We start from the raw sequence: 18759 nt of genomic DNA, 5'->3' as shown, positions 1-18759 counted from the left end.
ACAGATAAAGCTTTTACTCCTCCTCTTTTTTTTTGGGGGGGGGGGCCATGCCGCATGGCTTGTGGGATCTTGCAGGATCCCAGTTCCCCAACCAGGGATTGAACCTGGGCCATGGCAGTGAAAACCGGGAATCTTAACCACTAGACCACCAGGGAACTCCCTTTATTCCTCTGCTTAGAACCCTCCTAGGGCTCCCCACTGTGTGCACGGCAAAACTCCTAATGGTCTCTGAGGCTTCCCATGATCTGGCCTCTGGTCCCTCTCCGACCCCATCACTCATCCGCTCCAGCCACACTGGACTCCTTACTGTCCCTCCAACTCCCCAGGCATCCATCTGCTTTAGGGCCTTTACAGTGCTGTCCTCTATGCTTGGAGCATTCTTCCCCAGACAAGCGTAAGTTCACTCTCACCTTGAAATCTTTGTCCCAGAGTCACCTACTTTAATGACCCTATTTAAAAATCACTGCCTGAACACTCTTTGACATCAATCGCAGCAAGATCTTTTTTACCACCTCCTAGAGTAATGAAAATAAAAACAAAAATAAACAAATGGGGCCTAATGAAACTTAAAAGCTTTTGCACAGCAAAGGAAACCATAAACAAGATGAAAAAATCCTCAGAATGGGAGAAAATATTTGCAAATGAAGCAACTGACAAGGGACTAATCTCCAAAATATACAAACAGCTCATGCAGCTCAATATCAAAATAACAAACAACCCAATCAAAAACTGGGAGGAAGACCTAAATAGACATTTCTCCAAAGAAGACATACAGATGGCCAACAAACACATGAAAAGATGCTCAACATCACTAATTATTAGAGAGATGCAAATCAAAACTACAATGAGGTATCACCTCACACTGGTCAGAATGGCCATCATCAAAAAATCACAAACAGTAAATTCTGGAGAAGGTGTGGAGAAAAGGGAACCCTCTTACGCTGTTGGTGGGAATGTAAATTGATATAGCCACCATGGAGAACAGTATGGAGGTTCCTTAAAAAACTAAAAATAGAATTACCGTATGATCCAACAATCCCACTCCTGGGCATATACCCGGAGAAAACCATAATTCAAAAAGATACATGCACCCTAATGTTCATTGCAGCACTATTTACAATAGCCAGGACATGGAAGCAACCTAAATGTCCATCAACAGAGGAATGGATAAAGATGATGTGGTACACGTGTACAATAGAATATTACCCAGCCATAAAAAGGAACAAAATTGTGCCACTTGCAAAGACATGGATGGATCTAGAGACTGTCATACAGAATGAAGTAAGTCAGAAAGAGAAAAACAAATATTGTATATGAATGCATATATGTGGAATCTAGAAAAATGATATAGATGAACCTATCTGCAAAGCAGAAATAGAGACACAGATGTAGAGAACAAATGTATGGATACCAAGGGAGGAAGGGAGGGGTGGGATGAATTGGAGACTGGGATTGACATATATACCCTACTATGTATAACATAGATGACTAATGAGAACCGACTGTATAGCACAGGGAACTCTACTCACTGCTCTGTGGTGACCTAAATGGGAAGGAAATCCAAAAAAGAGGGGTTATATGTATAAGTATAGCTGGTTCACTTTGCTGTACAGTAGAAACGAACACAATACCATAAAGCAACTATACTCCAATGAAAAATAAATAAAAATAAAAATCACTGCCTACCAATCTCCATTTGTTCTTTTTTCCTTAGCAATGGTGTATTTTTTACTGCCTTTCCTCCAATGAAATGTAAGGATTCCAAAGGTAGGGATTTTTGTATCTTTTATTCACTGATATATCCCAAGCACCTTGGCCCATAGTAGATGCTCAATAAATATTGACTACGTGAATGAACCTGAAACCACTATTCTGAGACCACCTACTACTTACAGGTGAAACCTGAAAACAAGAACACTGTTCATCTCAGTTTTCCAGGCCTTCCCATCCACAGATAGTGATGCTTCTCTTCCTCAGTGTCTCAGTTCTTCTGAGTCTCCCATGCCAAGCTCACTGGAGCCGCCGGAGCAGCACGGACCCAAGCTCTCCACACAACTGTAACTGCCACAAGGAACGGGGAATACACAGTAGAGGAAGGTCTAGGCTGGCTGTACAGCACACCACCACCAAGAGCATTTTCAAATTAGGACACTAAGCGTTGCAAATTTTAATAAAGTAGTAAGGGAAAGAGTGAAGGGTGACAGGTGTTGGGCGCCATCTCCAGGTAAAGCCGGATGACCTTGCTTGACCCTGGAATGGGAGGGACCCAGAGGGATGAATCATTGTAGAATAGCTGAGGTGGGATTGTGCTGCGCCTTGTGACTCTGGTGATTGGTCCACTTCCCTGTCTCCTCCATCTCCTCCAAAAGCTCAGCAGTAGTCCTGATGACAGGAAGTAACTTTCTAGGCTATTCCATCTTTATCTCGGATCAGAAAAAGCAATCCTTACCACCACAGTGATTGGCTCTTCCCAGAATCAGAACCAGAGGTGTATATAGGAGATGATAAATGACAGCTCTCATTCGGGGTTGACACCTGAGTCAGGTGCATTGCTAGTCATTAGAACCATGTGGCTAGGGACCAGGTCTAGCCTTTGAGTGTGAGGATTCAGGCTTCAGGCATCCTCACTGCTGAAGATGTTTAGGCAGATGTACCAGCTCCACAGATATCCACTTACGTGGGACACGTAAGTGAAGAGGCATGAACCTGATTCATTTCCTGATCCACGGCTACTCCCCAGCCTGCCCCCAAACAGAAGCACCACAAGCCAGGCCAGCTCTTAAGGAGTTCGGTGGTGAGAAGAGGCCCTCAGAGATCTGAGGCCCAGCGGAAGGCAGGTGCGTCCCGGTGAGCAGAAGCCACAACACGAGGATTTGGGGAGGAGGTAAGGCCTGTGGCGGGACGTGAGTGAGGAGAGAGGACAGGGAAGGGATGGGTTCTGGCCAGAGAACAGTATACTCAGGTGAGTGACAAGGTGGACAAAGGAGGGACTCAATGTGGAGGGGGTGAGTATACACACAGGGGAGAGAGGAGAGAGGAGAGAGATGCTGAGGGTTGGAGGCACAAAATGGGGCTATGGAGGAGATGGGGATGGGGTCATGGAGGGCGTGAGACACAGAGAAAGGAATAAGGACATAGGGACATGGGGACACAGAGGGATGGACATGAGGGAGAGGAGATAGAGCAAGGAGTGGGAGGCATGAGGGACAGAATGAGGGAGGATAGGGATTCAGGGTGAGGGGGATGGAGCCCTAGGGTTAGGGGGTGGGGTCTTAGTGGTTTGGGGCACAGGGAGGGGAAGGGAGAGGAAAGACACAGGGTGAGGGAGGAAGGAGACAGCAGGGGAGGGAGATGGTGATTAGCTAGAAGGAGCAGGTTTAGCAAGGCTAATTTCCACCTCCTCTGTGCGCAGAGACCCCAGCCCTCCCTTCTGACTGTTCCCCCTAAGAGAGATGGTACCAGCCAGAGCAGGATTCTGCCCTCTGCTGCTGTTCCTGCTGCTGCTGGGCCTGTGGATGGCCGACGACCCAGTCGGTGCCAAGCCCAGAAACATGACCTCAGCTCGGTGGTTTGAAACTCAGCACGTGCAGCCCAGGCCTCAGAGATGCAACACGACAATGCAAAACATCAACAAGTACTCCAATCGCTGCAAAGACCTCAACACCTTCGTGCATGAATCCTTCTCCGGTGTGGCCGCCACTTGTCAGACGCCCAACATAACCTGCAAGAGAGGCCGTAAAAACTGCCACCGGAGCCAGAAGCCTGTAACCCTGACCATGTGTAACCTCACCTCAGGGAGGTACCCAGACTGCAGGTACAAGGAGAAGCGACTGAATGCTACTTACATCGTGGCCTGTGACCCTCCCCAGGAAGGGGACTCTAGCAAATTCAAGCTGGTTCCTGTCCACCTGGACGATGTCCTTTAGGTTTCCAGCCAGCCGCGTGCTTGGGCCACTCCTTAAATCCCTCTGCAGGCCTCTGGACCACTCCTCGTCAGCCCAGAAGGTTCTCTTCTGACATCTCTTGGGGCCCTTCCTAGCTCAGGCTCCTCTGAGAGGGTGGGACTGTGGGGAGTTGAGGTGATACATGAGTAGGCTAAACTCCAGAAGAGATGGCGATCTCTCAACTTTTCATTGCTGTTTTTTCATTAGCTTAGGGGTGTGGGTTCCTTGGTCTGTGCCTCCTACATCTTTCCCCTACCCCATCTTCTCACGGCAGCATGACGAGAGGAGGAAAGAAATGGAAAAGGAGTGTAGGGGATTGATGGCGAGAGCCACTCCTATTCCTAAATTAGGCCTCTTCCCCAGCTCTGATTGGCAGTGACGTGGCTTGTGGGCAGGGAGGTGGCCTGAAGGGAAGAAGACAAAGCAGCACCACTTCATATTTACATAGCATTTCACGCTTTTCACAGTGTGTCCACGTGACTCCCTTGTGAGATAGACATGACTAGGATTACTCATCTTCTTTAGGGATGAGGACGTTGAGATTGCAGAAAGAGTTGTTAATTAAAGAGCTTGTCAGCTTGGTTAGTAGCAGCAGCTGGACTTTAAAGAAGAAAGCGCACTTTCTACTTTACCGCTGGGTGGAAAAGGAGAGTCCTCTGCAGGGACCACAGGGGAACCAGGTAAGATCTCCCCCGTGAAACAATGTCCCGAGAGCTCTGAAGAGCCAGTTGCCCCATGTTGGCTGCAGTAAAGGTCATTACCGCTCTAGCCAAGGGACTGTTTATGAGCTGCTCCAAGGATCCTAATTCTCTCTCTCTCTCTGCCCCACCCCACCTCTCTGCCGTCCCCCTTCTCTAGTCCACTGCTCTTTCTTCCGGGGCCCTGGGCCTGGCTCTAGCTTGATTGCCTATAGCCCTGAAGGCACAGTGTCAGGGGAGTGTCCCAACTTCATCCCCCTGCTCCGGGATCACATTTCCCTTGACCTCAAGGGACTTCGTGGCCCAGTGCCCGCTTGTCACAAACAAGCTGGTGGGAGCTACCAGAGCTTCCTTCCTCCCGATAAATGATCTCTCCTGCCTTGGTGCTTCCCTGGCTCTCTGCTCTGGCAATCCGCCCAGGCCAGAGGGGTTGAGATGTGGAAATGCCATCTCCCCGTCCTCCCCCCCACCCCTCCAAACCCCGGCTGCAGACACCACTTCTCCCTTCCTGGTGAGCAGAACTGGAGAAGCTATGGCTTTATGTAGACTCGGTCCTGATAGCTTCCCACTCCTAGCCCACACCCAGCATTGCCTGCAGCCTTGACCATCTCCAGCCCTTTCTCTCTTCCTTAATCTCAGTCCCAGACAAACTGCACTAAGCCCCATGCCCGCCCCACGCCCACCCTACTTGAGCACCCAAATACTACCTTGTTAGACCTTCCCTTCCCAGCTGTGGAGTCTACTCTCTACCTATCCCTCTCCCACACTCCAGCGCTCCCTTATGCCTTACCAGAGTCAGAGTAAGCTTTGGAGCCAGATACCATTGGGTGTAAATCTTGGCTCAGTCCTTTGTGGCTACATGACCTCAAGAAAACTGCACCTCTTTGCAACTATGTTTCCATGTATGGGAGTAATACTACCTACCCAACAGGATTTCAGGAAGATTTAGAAATGACATTTATGAGGCCTTAGTCAAGCCCAGGCACTGATAAGCATTCAGTAATGATAGTTAGCTGTAGGTAACAGTAGCAATAGCCCTGTCCAGTCATATTCACCTTTGGCAAACACGCAGATACCCCTTTGGCAAATACCCCATTCAATTCTCCTTGAGGTCTTTCTTCTGCTAGAATGATGTTTATGAGTAGGCTGGAGAATAAGTCTGCAGGCAGAGTCCTGCTAGGTGGGCTGGGTGGTTTGAGATGGTGAGGAGAGAAGGTAGGGAAGGGATGATGAAAAGAAAGGGGAGCAGAGCATTGAACAATTCAATTCAAGCAGAGTGAGGGGCCAATACGTTGATGAGTCTTGAAAGTAGAGGGACAATAAATATACTTTATAGTCAAATGCCAAATGACTGAATGTAAAATCTATATATCCTGTGGTCACTGTACTGGGCATTTATCATTCTAAATACATGATTTTCAACTGAGGTGCATAGAAAACCAAGTCTCTTAGGGGTAGCTGATTTTTCTTTTCACTTTATTCTTTCTTCACAACTCTTTTTTTAATTCTTTATTGATGATATTTCTTATGGGTGTTATGGTTTTGGAGACATCCTCCTCACAAACTTTTTAAGTGGCTAAAATTATGCTTTTTTTTTTTTTTTGCGGTACACGGGCCTCTCACTCTTGTGGCCTCTCCCGTTGCGGAGCACAGGCTCTGGACACGCAGGCTCAGTGGCCATGGTTCACGGGCCTAGCCGCTCCGCGGCATGTGGGATCCTCCCGGACCGGGGCACGAACCCGTGTCCCCTGCATCGGCAGGCGGACTCTCAACCACTGCGCCACCAGGGAAGCCCTAAAATTATGCTTTTAATGTATCCTCTCGAAATAAGAAGAATTTCCAAATATGGCTTTTTCTTGAAATACTCATGATCTAAATAGTATTAAATAACTTAACATTAAACATAATTCTAAAGCAATCTATGGTGTGGTGATAGCGGTCAGAATAGGGGTAACCTTGGGAAGCGCTAACTGGCAAGGTGTAGGAGGTAAGCTGGAGATGTTCTATTCTTGCTCTAGATATGTTTACTTTGTGAAAACTCATTGAGCTGTACACTTAAGATTTGTGTACTTTACTGTAAGCAAATTATACCTCAATTTAAAAATCTTCCTAAAAAAGTACAGTTTTTAAGGATTAGTTTGTTTAACATGAGAAATGCTAATATATCAATTCACAAAGATTATAATATAATGAAATCATGGACTCATGATCTAATCTAATTTCTATTGTTCTGCTTTGTACTATTTGTTAAATTAAATAGTAGTTGTGCTAATTATTAAATTGTTGTAAATATTTTTGGTTCAAAAAGTATATAAGGTTTTTTTCCTAAAGTTATGCAGCTAATCCATGTTCTTCTATTAGTTGTATAACTGTCTACTAATTTTCCTATTTAACTATGTGAAAATTCTTCATAAAATTTATATGTAATATAAGCTTTTACAACCATTAATTATTACAACATTTTTCTTAAAATAATAAATATGCATTTATATTTCCCCTGACTGATAGGATTTCAACATTTTTAAAGTTCATAAGGAGAATTTCACTTCCAGTCACATTCAGAGTACTCACCAATATCTGAAAGAGATTATTATTCAGATATTAACAATGAACCCAAATGACCTGCCTTGTTTTCATACAGATGCTTTAACAGATTAGATTTGACAGTCACCCATTCCTTCACATGATCCTGATCACAGCCAAGTTCAGGGATGCCAGGAATTATGTTGAAATCAGCATTTGGCTATTCGGCCTTTCAAAGGCTGAAGCTGAGGTTCAAAACGAGTAACAGGTTTGCGCCAGTTACCAAGGCTGCGTCTTGATACATTCCTACTTAAAGGCTGAAAAATGGGAAAAGGAGACTGATTAGTTATGAGATTTCTGTTGCTGGGGGTGGGAGCTTGGAGTGGGGGAGGAGGGTGTCTAGGGGAGTATTGCCCAGCCTTGTGTAGATGGCTCTAAAGAGAATTGTTTCGACCTGGATCTAAGGAGCAGAAACAGAGTCCTGTACAGAATGTAACCCAAGAACTGGAGCTAGTGTGGACTAGCTTTCTAGGAGTGAGATTATCTGAGATAGCCTAGGTAGGATACCTTTCTACATGACCCGAGTTCCCCAAAGTCTCCAGACTCTGAAGAAAATGACCCATAGACACTATGAAGAGGACCAGCTGAGTCAACAGAGAGAGAAGGGTCCTGATCTCAAGGGCAACGTGTAGGAAGAGGAAGTGCCCTTGAGTCTGGAACCCTTTTGCTCACATTGATTCAGACAGCCCTCTTCATAGTGTCTCTGGCCCTAGGGGATGACCTTAGAACTACAGCAGCAGAAAACAGACCAACGCAGCAACAGCGTCCAGGGAGACTTCTCTGTGAGAATCCTGGCCCATTTCACCACATTCCTCCTACGCTCCTGCACAACTGGGCCTCCAAAAGGGCTTCGAAGACTCCAGATCCTCATTTTAAAGTCCTCCTCCTACACCACCCGCCCACCCCCACCCCCGCATTCTACCATGGAGAGATAGAAAGAGCAGTCAGAGCTCTTACCAGGATGTGTTCCTGTGCAGGACTCCAAAGCCAGTAAGCTTGGGCGCATCCATGAAGCCATGGGGGCATGAGAAAACATTGCTAGTGAGGTCTTGTAGGAAGTTCACAAGAGGTGAGATAAGGAAAGATGTCTACCCATAATGGAAATACAACCATGATGAAAAGTCCTCTTGATTTAGAGAGATTGGAATTTCCTCATCTATGCAAAGGTCACCTACTTCATAGAGTATTATGCAGATTAATGTGACAACATATATAAAGGGCTTAGTACAGTGGCTGGTGTGTAGGAAAAGTTTGAGAGATGTAATCATTTATATTTATTACTGTGATGTCAAACGTTGAGAAGCCAAACCTGTGATGGATGGAGCAGGCCTGACTTCCATGACAGAAGAACGAAGGACCTAAACTAAGGAGGCCAAACTCCTCCTCAGCCTCCTCTTGCCAAAAAGAACTTCCCAGCCAAGAGTATATAAGGTAGGGTTCAAGGTCAGCCAAAAAGGACAATATGTATTAATTTCTCTAGGTAAGGTAATTTGGAGTGGGGTGGGTAGGGGCAATGCTTTCAATTAGAGGGGGAAACAAAGGCTACTGAGTATTTGTATTAAGACTACTTAAGGGGGTTTTTCTCATCTCTTCCTTCCATGAATCCACAGATATGGAAAGAAGGCAGAGGATTTAGGGCCACTAACTTTTGAGGGTGTCCTCCTTACCAGCTCCTCTCCAAAGGGTTCAACTGTCACAGCAGCTGATGGAGAGAAAGCTCTAGTGACATTTCCAACTTCCCCTCCTGAGTCATTTAAACTAGTCCTTAGGTAAGCTTACTGTCCCTTCACCTCCCTGTGGAAGATCACTTGTATTTTTCCCACCCTCTGATTCAGCTCCATTTCCTAGTTTGTCTTCCATTACACAAGACTACCACCAATGGTGGTCCACTGCTTTCCAATAGATTGGTTACAGTGGGAAAACATCACACTTGTTACTTTCTTCACATAGAAACTTAGTTGAAGTTACACACTTAAAACATAAACTGTACACCTGAAATTAACACAACATTGTAAATCAACACAACATTATAAATCAACTATATTTCCATTATAAACAAACAAACAAACTGACCTAGTGAGAATCAATACAAATTCCTGCTTGGGCCATGGCATTTAGCACAAGACAGAACTTCACATCTGCATAGCTTTAGGCTCTTTCAGTAGATATTCATAAAATCAGGTCTTAAGAGATTGTATCCAGTGACCTCAGAGATCATCTGGTCCTCCCCTCCGCATTTTGCAAATGAGAAAAATAAGACCGAGGGGACCCAAGATCACATGATTAGTTTAAGTGAGAATTCAGGTTTCTTGAACCAGTCCAGTGATGTTCCCAAAGTGTCATTCTAGTTAATGGTCCCAAATGGATCTCAGACATCTTCCAAGGTCAAACTCATTATACCTGGACTGGCAAATCAATCAGCAAATGGGCAGGTTCCCAGATTGAGACAAAAGCATGTTCATTCAAGAAAGAGTGTTCAGTGCCCATGATCCTGAGGTGTTTACATTTCTGCCTCTCACTTGTGGACCACATCCCCTTCACCTGAATGCTCACATTGTATCAGTGAGATGGAAAAAAAAGTAGCACCCAAGAACTTGATGGTAAACTAGTCAAGCATGTCCCCGGACGATGCCATTGGCTGTTGGAGACATAAATAAGGGCATGCAGCAAGAACAAAAGTCTTCACTTCCCATCTGCTATTTGGGGCCAGGGTGAAAACATTGCAGAGATCCCATTTGGTGGACCTCCAGATGGGCCTGAAACATCCAAAATATTTTATCTTTGGTAAGTATCATCATTCTTTTTTTTTTTTTGAATTTTATTTTATTAATTTTTTATACAGCAGGTTCTTATTAGTTATCCATTTAATACATGTTAGTGTATATATGTCAATCCCAAACTCCCAATTCATCACACCACCACCACCAACCCCCGGCCACTTTTCCCGCTTGGTGTCCATACGTTTGTTCTCTACATCTGTGTCTCTATTTCTGCCCTGCAAACCGGTTCGTCTGTACCATTTTTCTAGGTAGGATCAACATTCTTTACCCTCAAAGTTGGCACATCCAGGACTGGGTTTTCATGGTCAACTAGAGCCCACAGAGCAATGTTTCTCAGACTTTTCCCTGAAGTGCTAGTAATGGCCGAGGGGAATTAAGCACCTAAAGTCATGCCCAGCAGGAATGAGCTTTCTCTGAAGCCTCTTTCTTTTGCTTAACTAATATTTATAAAATAACCAAATGCACAGATTTTTTTCCCCCACATACTGCGAGGCTTGTGGGATTTTTAGTTCCCCAGCCAGGGATCAAACCCGGGCCCTCGGTAGGGAGAGTGCCGAGTCCTAACAACTGTACCACCAGGGAATTCCCCCAAAGATGTTTTATATGTTATCTTCAAACATCATTTGTGGTAATAATGGATCAACATTAATCTCCTGGTTTTGATGACTGTACTGTAGCTATGTAGGCAAGACTACTTGTAATTAAGAAATACTCATTTCTGTATAAAGGGGTAATGGAGCATTTTGTCTGTAACTTAGTCTCATATAGTTCAGAAATGTTAATAATTAGGGAATTTGGGTGAAGTAGATAGGGGAGCTCTGTGTACTATTTCTGAAACATATATAAATTTGAAATTATTTCAAATCAGAACCATTTAAAATTATTTTTTTAAAGTAGTTGGTTTGAATTTTTCAATATACTCCATCAAAGTCTTATTTTATATAAAAACAATGTTTTAAATTACTTCCTTTCCCCCAAAAAATAGTTTTGGTAAAATTGGGATAGAAGACATTTATCTTGTGGCTTCGTGTGTACCTTGTGCATATCTGCGTTCAACCTAGGATAGGAGTGTACTGGCCTTAATGAGGTTTTCCTTAACTTGCTCGCTATGGGCTATGCCTCTGATCAGTATTTCTCTTTAGGAACTGAATGAGGAAGATAAGGTAGCCATGGAGCCAGGGCAATAGGAAGGTTCCTCATATGCTAAAAAATGAGAAAATAGACATCGAGCACTTACAACAGTGACTGGGACCTAGAAACCCCTCAGCAAGTGTTTGCTCTGCTTTTATCATTGTCCTCATCGTCCCTGGGAGGTCCAGACACTGAACACAGGCTTGAAATAAGTCAAAGGCAACAAGACACATGTGAGGGGAGCCACATGCCTCCACTCTGGCTGGACTGAAGACTACATCCTCTCCTTCTTGAGGACAGATCCTATAGTCAGGAACTAAGGGAGGCATTCCACTCACTGAAGCAAGATCATGGTGGCACTGGTCTCCCTGAGCAGGCCCCAAAGAGCTACACAGTAAAGTAAAATGGACCTGGTAGGAGAGAGGGTCAGCCACTGGGTATGGAAGGAGGCTTCCCAGTAGGAGTGCAGCAACCAGATTTCCTGTGATCGTGCTCTGAGCCTCGGAGTTTAGAAACCAGGATCCAGGACATCTCATGGCCATGGGCCTTCAGAGTCAGGGACACCTCTTGGAGGAGACTCCTTGGAGAGATTCCCTGTGAAAGCTTCTGGCAATCTGAGACCAGCCCAACTCCTCTGGCCTGGCTGTTGACTCATTGCCAAGACCACAGGTCTCAGCAAGGAGAGCAAGGAGGACATTCAGAGAAGTGGGGCAAGGGAGCCCTGCTGTCCTCCTGAGCTGCTCCGGAGCAGGACACTGCCCTGCAGGCTGCCCGTCCTTTTCGTTTCCCTCTGGGTTTTTCCAGCCAGAGCTTGCCTCTACCCAGTTTCCTGGACTGTCGTTCTACTTGCATTTTTCTCTTTTTTTCCCTCTTCCCTCTCTCCTGGGGATATCCTTATACATACTCACAAAGTAATCGAGGAGCTGAGTATTCACAGTCTCAGTCTCCCTTCTGAATTAGCATCGCAACCGTGTTTCACAACAGAGCTAGTCAAATGCCAGGGCGGCTGGGCATCCATCATTAGGAGTAAGTGCTGCTTCCGGTCAGCTGTCCTAGCCCTAGGTGGTCCTCATGGATGTGTGAGCTGTTCGGCAGAAAGCTAGCTGAAAATCTTCTGTGCTGTGCTCAAAGAAACAGAAGACTATTAGCAGCCACCTGCCTCCTGAACCTAAAGTTACACCTTCATTCAGCTTGTCTCTCCGGTGAATTTCACTTCAGGGTATCTGCACCCCAGCCCGTCTCAGCCTTGGCACCTACGGAAAGCGGAAAGAGGCGTCAGCAACAGCTCTTCTCACAGGCTGTCAGGACTAACCTAGCGGAGCAGCGAAGCTTCCAGCTAGTTACTCACAGTGGAACCTGTCCTCAGACACAACCTCTATGAAAAGATCCCACCAGTGCCCTCTACTGAGGGGCCAGGAATCAGTTCTGGACAATCTCACACAGGACCCAAGCAGAGGATCAGAAAATGCACAGCCCGTTCTCTCCTTAGCCACTGCTGGTCCTTTGTAGTGGCCCCGGCCCCTCCTACACCAGCCCCGCTCTTCCAGAACCCGCTTCTTCCTGAAGAAGCTACCTCTCATCTCCAGGGGGAAGCCTGACAGCCATACTGGAGGTGGCGTTTGGAGTTCAAAGACTACCTCGGGCCAGCAACCCAGACAGACTTTTCTGGCTCCCTCACCCATATGCCTCTAGGCTATCCTGAAAAAACTAGTCTCTACAGGATCATTGCGTATTCTCTACTCCCCCTCTTCTGAGCTACCTTTGGGGTCTTCCTGAAGGGCCTCTCCTCACATTCTAGTCTGGCTACTAGCACTTTGATGTTTCATCTTGTCTCATAGAGTCTTAGAAGCGGGTGGGGGGGTGCTTTTTAGAAATTATTCAGCTGAAACTCTTTGGGTTACAAATGATGAGGAAACTAAGAGGACCAGAGTGGCGATTCAGTTCAACACACAGTTACTGAGTATCCCTCTGAGCTATCCATATGCCTGACACTATGGAGATACAGAAGCAAGAAAGGGCCTGATTTCTTTCCCACGAGTTTACCATCTAGTTGGGAAGACCTGATACACACCTAAGAGTCAAATAACAAAACAAGGTAGTACATGATGGAGCACCCAAATGAGTGGTACCGGGAGTTAATGCCGAAGGAGGTTACGTTCAGGAAGGGTTCACCAGAGGTAGAGTTGTACAGGAAGGTTCACGCAGGTGGTGATGCACAAGCTCATAGGACCAAGAGGAGATCTGAAGGATGGTAATAGTTGAGGGAGAGCCCTTAGGGAAGAGAAAGAAAAACAGAAGTAAAGTTGAAGAGAGCAAAACCTGTCCAGGAGACGAAAAGGAGCCCTGTCTATTAGAATAGTCACAGAGTGACTGTCAGCCCATAAGGTAACTATCAGTAAACAGGGAAGCAGTGTGGCAGGAAGAGAACAATAGATTTGGAGGCAGACCTCCCTCATTTTCAATCCTGGGCCTGTCACTTAACACATCTGTGACCTTAGCCTCTCCAAGCTTCAGTTTCCTTTTCTATAAATGGAGATAATAACATGGAACACACAATATTGTTTTGCATATAGCATTACACATAAAGCACAAGGCCTTGGCACACGGAAGGCACTTTTTAAATGAAAGCTCATATCTGTAACCAAGTACCTAGCACCGTGCCAAGCGCATATTACATGTTCACTAAATGGTGGTTAGCAGTATTCCTTTCTTCCTGCAGCTGTGGTACAGCCCCGTGCTGACCTGACCCTAAAGTAAGGTGGCGTGTATTCTCCTGGCTGACTTTAGGAGAGCAGTAAGTGGTACACTCAAGGCAACTGGCCCTAGAATGTCAAGGGCTATGTTTAATACCCCCACACCACACTAGGCATTTTAACATTTTATCACGCCATATTGAATATATAAAATGTATGCTCCTCATTCAATATCATTCTTGCAGATGTGTACCTGAAATGATTTTTAAAGTTTTACTTCTGAAATTGTTTGACTCCAAGTAATTTGGGATTGGCACTGCTCCTTCTGCAATTGTGGTATTGAGAATTCCCATAAAAGGAGAAAAAAAATCTAACCTAAGATTGTTTTCCAACGTAATAAACTTCTTATGGGTGCCAAATTCCAAAATAAGTGAAATCAACTTACCTGCTCCCACCACGTGACTGTGGTAGCACGTAAGTAAATATTTTAAATTTGATTTTATAGTTGACTTTTCCTATATTGGAGCCAATATTTTTTTTTCCTAGTCTCAAATATTGTAGGCCTTTGAAAACCTCCCAGACCCTAGTCACTGGGCCTCTAGTACTTAATGGATAAAACAGCCCTGAGACTGTAGCAGTTGGGAAGACATGTGATGAATAACTAGGATCAAATACACAATCAAAGGAACCCCTTCTTCAGGCCTCCCTGAGTGGGGCTGGCCAGCTGCAGGGTCAGCACCTACTTGAGGAAAAGCATGTTTGCAACTTAACTGGATTCAGAGCTTGCAAAGTCTGTGGTCAGTCATCTTGGTCGGCACGAAATGTTCGTGCCAACCTTTGGTTCCTGCTGCCATCCCTACCCTCGTGCACAAAAGCCCAGAGGCTTGGGTCTGCAACTGTAAATGAATAATCACATGGTAATCCTTCCATCCCGATGGGAAAGACTCAGCTGAGGGCCTGCAAAAGAGAAATGACTTCCTGAATAAATAAATATATATATTTGCTCTCTGAGGCCCAAGTCAACTGTTTGCTGGATAATGTTCTCCTGGGTTGAAAAATCAATGTTTTGTTAGCTTTGTGGGGAGGAGTGCAGGAAGGGATTCCCCACTATGAAAACGGTGAGCTCTGTTGATGAACCTGGCTCCACCTTGGAGACAGAAAGGCAAACATCTCAGAAGTTTCCCATCTGGCAATGCAGATCATAGGAGCCTAAGTGATTTTTGTCACTTTGCAGAGCATTTTATCTCAAAGGCAGTGAAGTCACATGGAGGTCAAGAGGCTGGGTAGGGCTCAACACACCAGCAAAAACCTGAGGGGCTATAGCCAAAGCAAGATCCCTCACTTGAGTCATTTGCTTCCGCCCTTGATAATTGCCGCAATACTGCCAGTATAATAATTTACTAAATATGTATGTATGCATTTAGTTCAAATAGTTCTTTGAAAATGAAACTGTGTAACATCATATTTCAAAGAATACTAGGGTCACTTAATAAATAGAAGTAAAAATAAATATAAAGAATGCCATCCAATTTTTAAAAATTCTATCCAGATATTGCTTTCAGCTGAAGACTCAGCCTGGGGTCTGTTGTCTGTACTGAAAAGTGGGGAGAAACAAAGGCTTACCTTCTTGCTCTAATAGGAGACCTTCTTCTAAATGTCATCAGAAGGATTAGAAGAGAATTACCGAAGGCAATGTTCATGTTTCATTTAAACCACAAACAGACACACTCACTGCACTCTTGTTTCTGCGGGAAACACTTCCTCCTTCCCTTTTCAGCCTGGCACTAGACCAAAGGGATGGGCTGAAAGTCAAGAAGCTCTGGCCCCAGCTCTGCCACTCACTTGGTGGCCTTCGGAAGGGCAGTTGCTCTTTCAGGCCCTCCAGCCCTTTCGTCTGTAAAATAGAGTTGATTGATCTTGAAAAACTCTTCTGCTCTGATTCTTTATCATTCCAAGACTTTCTCCAATAGAGCAATATGTCAGCCACAGAAAGAACCCAATTCACCATACCGCTTTGCTGGCTAGAGAAGTGAGAATGACTTTTTCTAGCTTCAGAGAGAAATTGGACCACAGAACAGAGAGGAATTAGCCTGACTCCACAATCTTAATACTGACTTTCAGGAATGACTGAGCTAGCCTGGGAGAGTGAGGTACGGACGCTTGGCCTACTTTTCTTCCAAGATTAGTTTCCTTTTGTGGTCTGACTTCTCAGAGTTTCAAACAAGAAACATGGGAGTGTGGAAAGAACAGGGGTTTTGGAAGCCAAGAAGCATTGATTCAGATCCTGTGTTTGACACTCCCTAGCTGTGTGATGATGGGCAATTTTCTTAACTTTTCTGAGTCTCAGTTTGCTCATATATTAAAGAAAAGAAAGAAATCATACCTCATAAAACTCTTATGAGGGAAAAACAGTATAAGTGTTTATTGGGGGCATAAAAATGTACATTATCTGCTGGGACTGAACAATAAACAGCCAGTAGTGTTCTTAAATATCTGAAGCTATAGGAGTCCTGAAATAATTGACTTACAGTATGAGATTCTTAGAAGGGCTAGCAGGGCACCACCCATGGTGACCCAGTCACATACCTCCCACTTCTCCTGTGCCACTGTGCCCCTTGGGAGAGATGGCACCAGCCAGAGCAGGATTCTGCCCTCGGATGCCCTTGCTGCTGGGGCTGTGGATGGCCAAGGACCCAGTCGGTGCCAAGCCCAGAAACATGACCTCAGCCCAGTGGTTTGAAACTCAGCACGTGCAGCCCAGGCCTCAGGGATGCAATGCTGCGATGGCAACATCAGCAAGTACTCCAAAAGCTGCAAAGGCCTCAACACCTTCCTGCATGAATCCTTCTCCAGCATGGAGACTCCCGTCATAACCTGCAAGAACGGCTGTAAAAACTGCCACCAGAGCCAGAAGCCTGTATGCCTGACCACGTATAAGCTCATCTCAGGGAGGTGCTCAGACTGCAGGTACAAGGAGAAGCAACTGGATGCATTCTTCATCATGGCCTGTGATCCTCCACAACAGAAGGATGGCCTAAGGTACCAGCTGGTCCTGTGCTTTTGGATAATGTTGTCTAAGGCCAGGTGTTCCCCTACCCCAAGCTCTGCAGACTCCCGACGCTACAGCTGCATTTCCTCCCTTGAGTTCTTCACTAATCCTTACCCTTTTTGCAAATACCACTTCCCTCCCACGCAGCCAACTCCACATACTCTTAATTCCTTACGGGGTTTTGTGGATGCTCCAAATGGTGAGGGAAGAGAGGTGATTCTCCCTAGCCCTTCACTGTTGCTTACATTGCTTTCTGAGTGTGGATACCATGCGACCCTTCAAGCACTAAGGCTCTTAGCAGAGGTGGATCCAGGTTTTGTGGGACTTATGGCATATGCAGTTTTGGAGACCACATTTTTTTTTTTTTTTTTTTTGTGGTACGCAGGCCTCTCACTGTTGTGACCTCTCCTGTTGCGGAGAACAGGCTCCGGACGCGCAGGCCTGTCAGCGGCCATGGCTCACGGGCCCAGCCGCTCCGCGGCATGTGGGATCTTCCCGGACCGGGGCACGAACCCGTGTCCTCTGCATCAGCAGGCGGACTCTCAACCACTGCGCCACCAGGGAAGCCCTGGAGACCATCTTAAAGAAGAAGAATACCGTCAGGACCTTAGAAGAGCTGTGGTTGGACAGTTCAGAGGGAACCCCATCGGGGGAGGCAGAGATTACCTAAGGAAGGAGGGCCGGAGAATCTATGCCGGGTTCCCTATGCTGGGCAAAGGAATGTGTCTGATTTTGTTGCAATAAAAGACCCTGCTTTTCCTGATTGACTATGTGTATTACTATCCAAGTGAAAGTATGGAGGTTTGGAAACCCCTCCTTAACTCTGTGAAGCTTCAGTATCACATGCCCTGCAGGCAGAAGGGAGGGCAGCTCCCTGAGCAGGCTTGGGCTTGGAGGAGCAGCCTGGGCTCTGCCTTCCACCCCCTTGAAAATTGCCTGGTGGTCCCATGTCATATGAAGGGGAGGAAGGCAAGGAAGGGCAGGCGGAGCCCCGGGATGCCAGTCAGACCTGAGGCTGGACCCCCTTGTTTACGCTCAAGACCTGACCTCATGCCTCATTGGTATGACCCAGAGCAGGAACCTCAGACTTCTGAAGTGAATTTCCCCCCCTTGGAAATTTCAGAATCAGGACCTTCTAAAAATCCTGATCTGGTGCTTCTCCAACTAACTGTGGTGAAGGAGCAGTTTTATATGCAATCTGTCATAGACCAGCACTTTCATAAAATACAATAAAATGAATTGCTGGAAAAATGAAACAGAACATACAGATATAGAAAACACAAGGCCAAATTTTTTATTATTAGATTCAATTAACATAAAATCAGCGTATCAGATTGGCATAAAAGTTTCTCAGTGCTTTCTCTCGATTTCTATACTTATCATGATAGATACACAGCGAAAAATATATGCATGTACACATATAAATTAAACACCGACATAAGACATACATGCCCACACACATATACATACACAGGGGCACATACACACACACGTGCACGTGTGTACACAATACAAACGCACGTATACAAGTACACACACTCAACCATAAGGCAACCACTGTCCTTCCCTCTTCTGACTCTGCCTCCCCCATACACTTCCCTTCCCATATTTAGAAAGAGATTTTCCTACACAGACTAGGGCTCAGAATAAGAAAAGATGATTGGTGAAACGGGAAATGGCAGGAAAAGCAGAGAATCCAAAAATTCTGACTCCCAGCCCGCTTCCCTGCTTTCTAGAAAGAGATCTAAGGCAGAGCTCCTTGCTACCTACCACACCCACACTACCCTATCCCAAATATAGCTTCCCCAACAGCATCTAGGCGGCCCTGCCATACCACACTCTGCCCATCACTATCACTATTGCGCCCACCCTGTGCTTCTG

The 18759-nt window shown here is 45.7% G+C and overlaps 1 protein-coding gene across 1 annotated transcript; it reads left to right on the top strand.

Annotated features, from left to right (window-relative positions):
* Nucleotides 1-3452: 3452 nt before the first annotated feature.
* On the top strand, nt 3453-3926 carry LOC307181876 (ribonuclease 7-like; the record flags this gene model as incomplete). The annotated part of the gene is made up of 1 exon (XM_079912771.1): nt 3453-3926. One exon carries the CDS (start codon nt 3453-3455, stop codon nt 3924-3926), a length of 474 nt encoding a protein of 157 aa, XP_079768897.1.
* Nucleotides 3927-18759: the final 14833 nt, after the last annotated feature.

The sequence above is a fragment of the Stenella coeruleoalba genome, assembly GCF_951394435.1.
Source record: "Stenella coeruleoalba genome assembly, chromosome: 2".
Classification (NCBI taxonomy): domain Eukaryota; kingdom Metazoa; phylum Chordata; class Mammalia; order Artiodactyla; family Delphinidae; genus Stenella; species Stenella coeruleoalba.
This window is presented reverse-complemented; position numbering and strand designations above follow the sequence as displayed.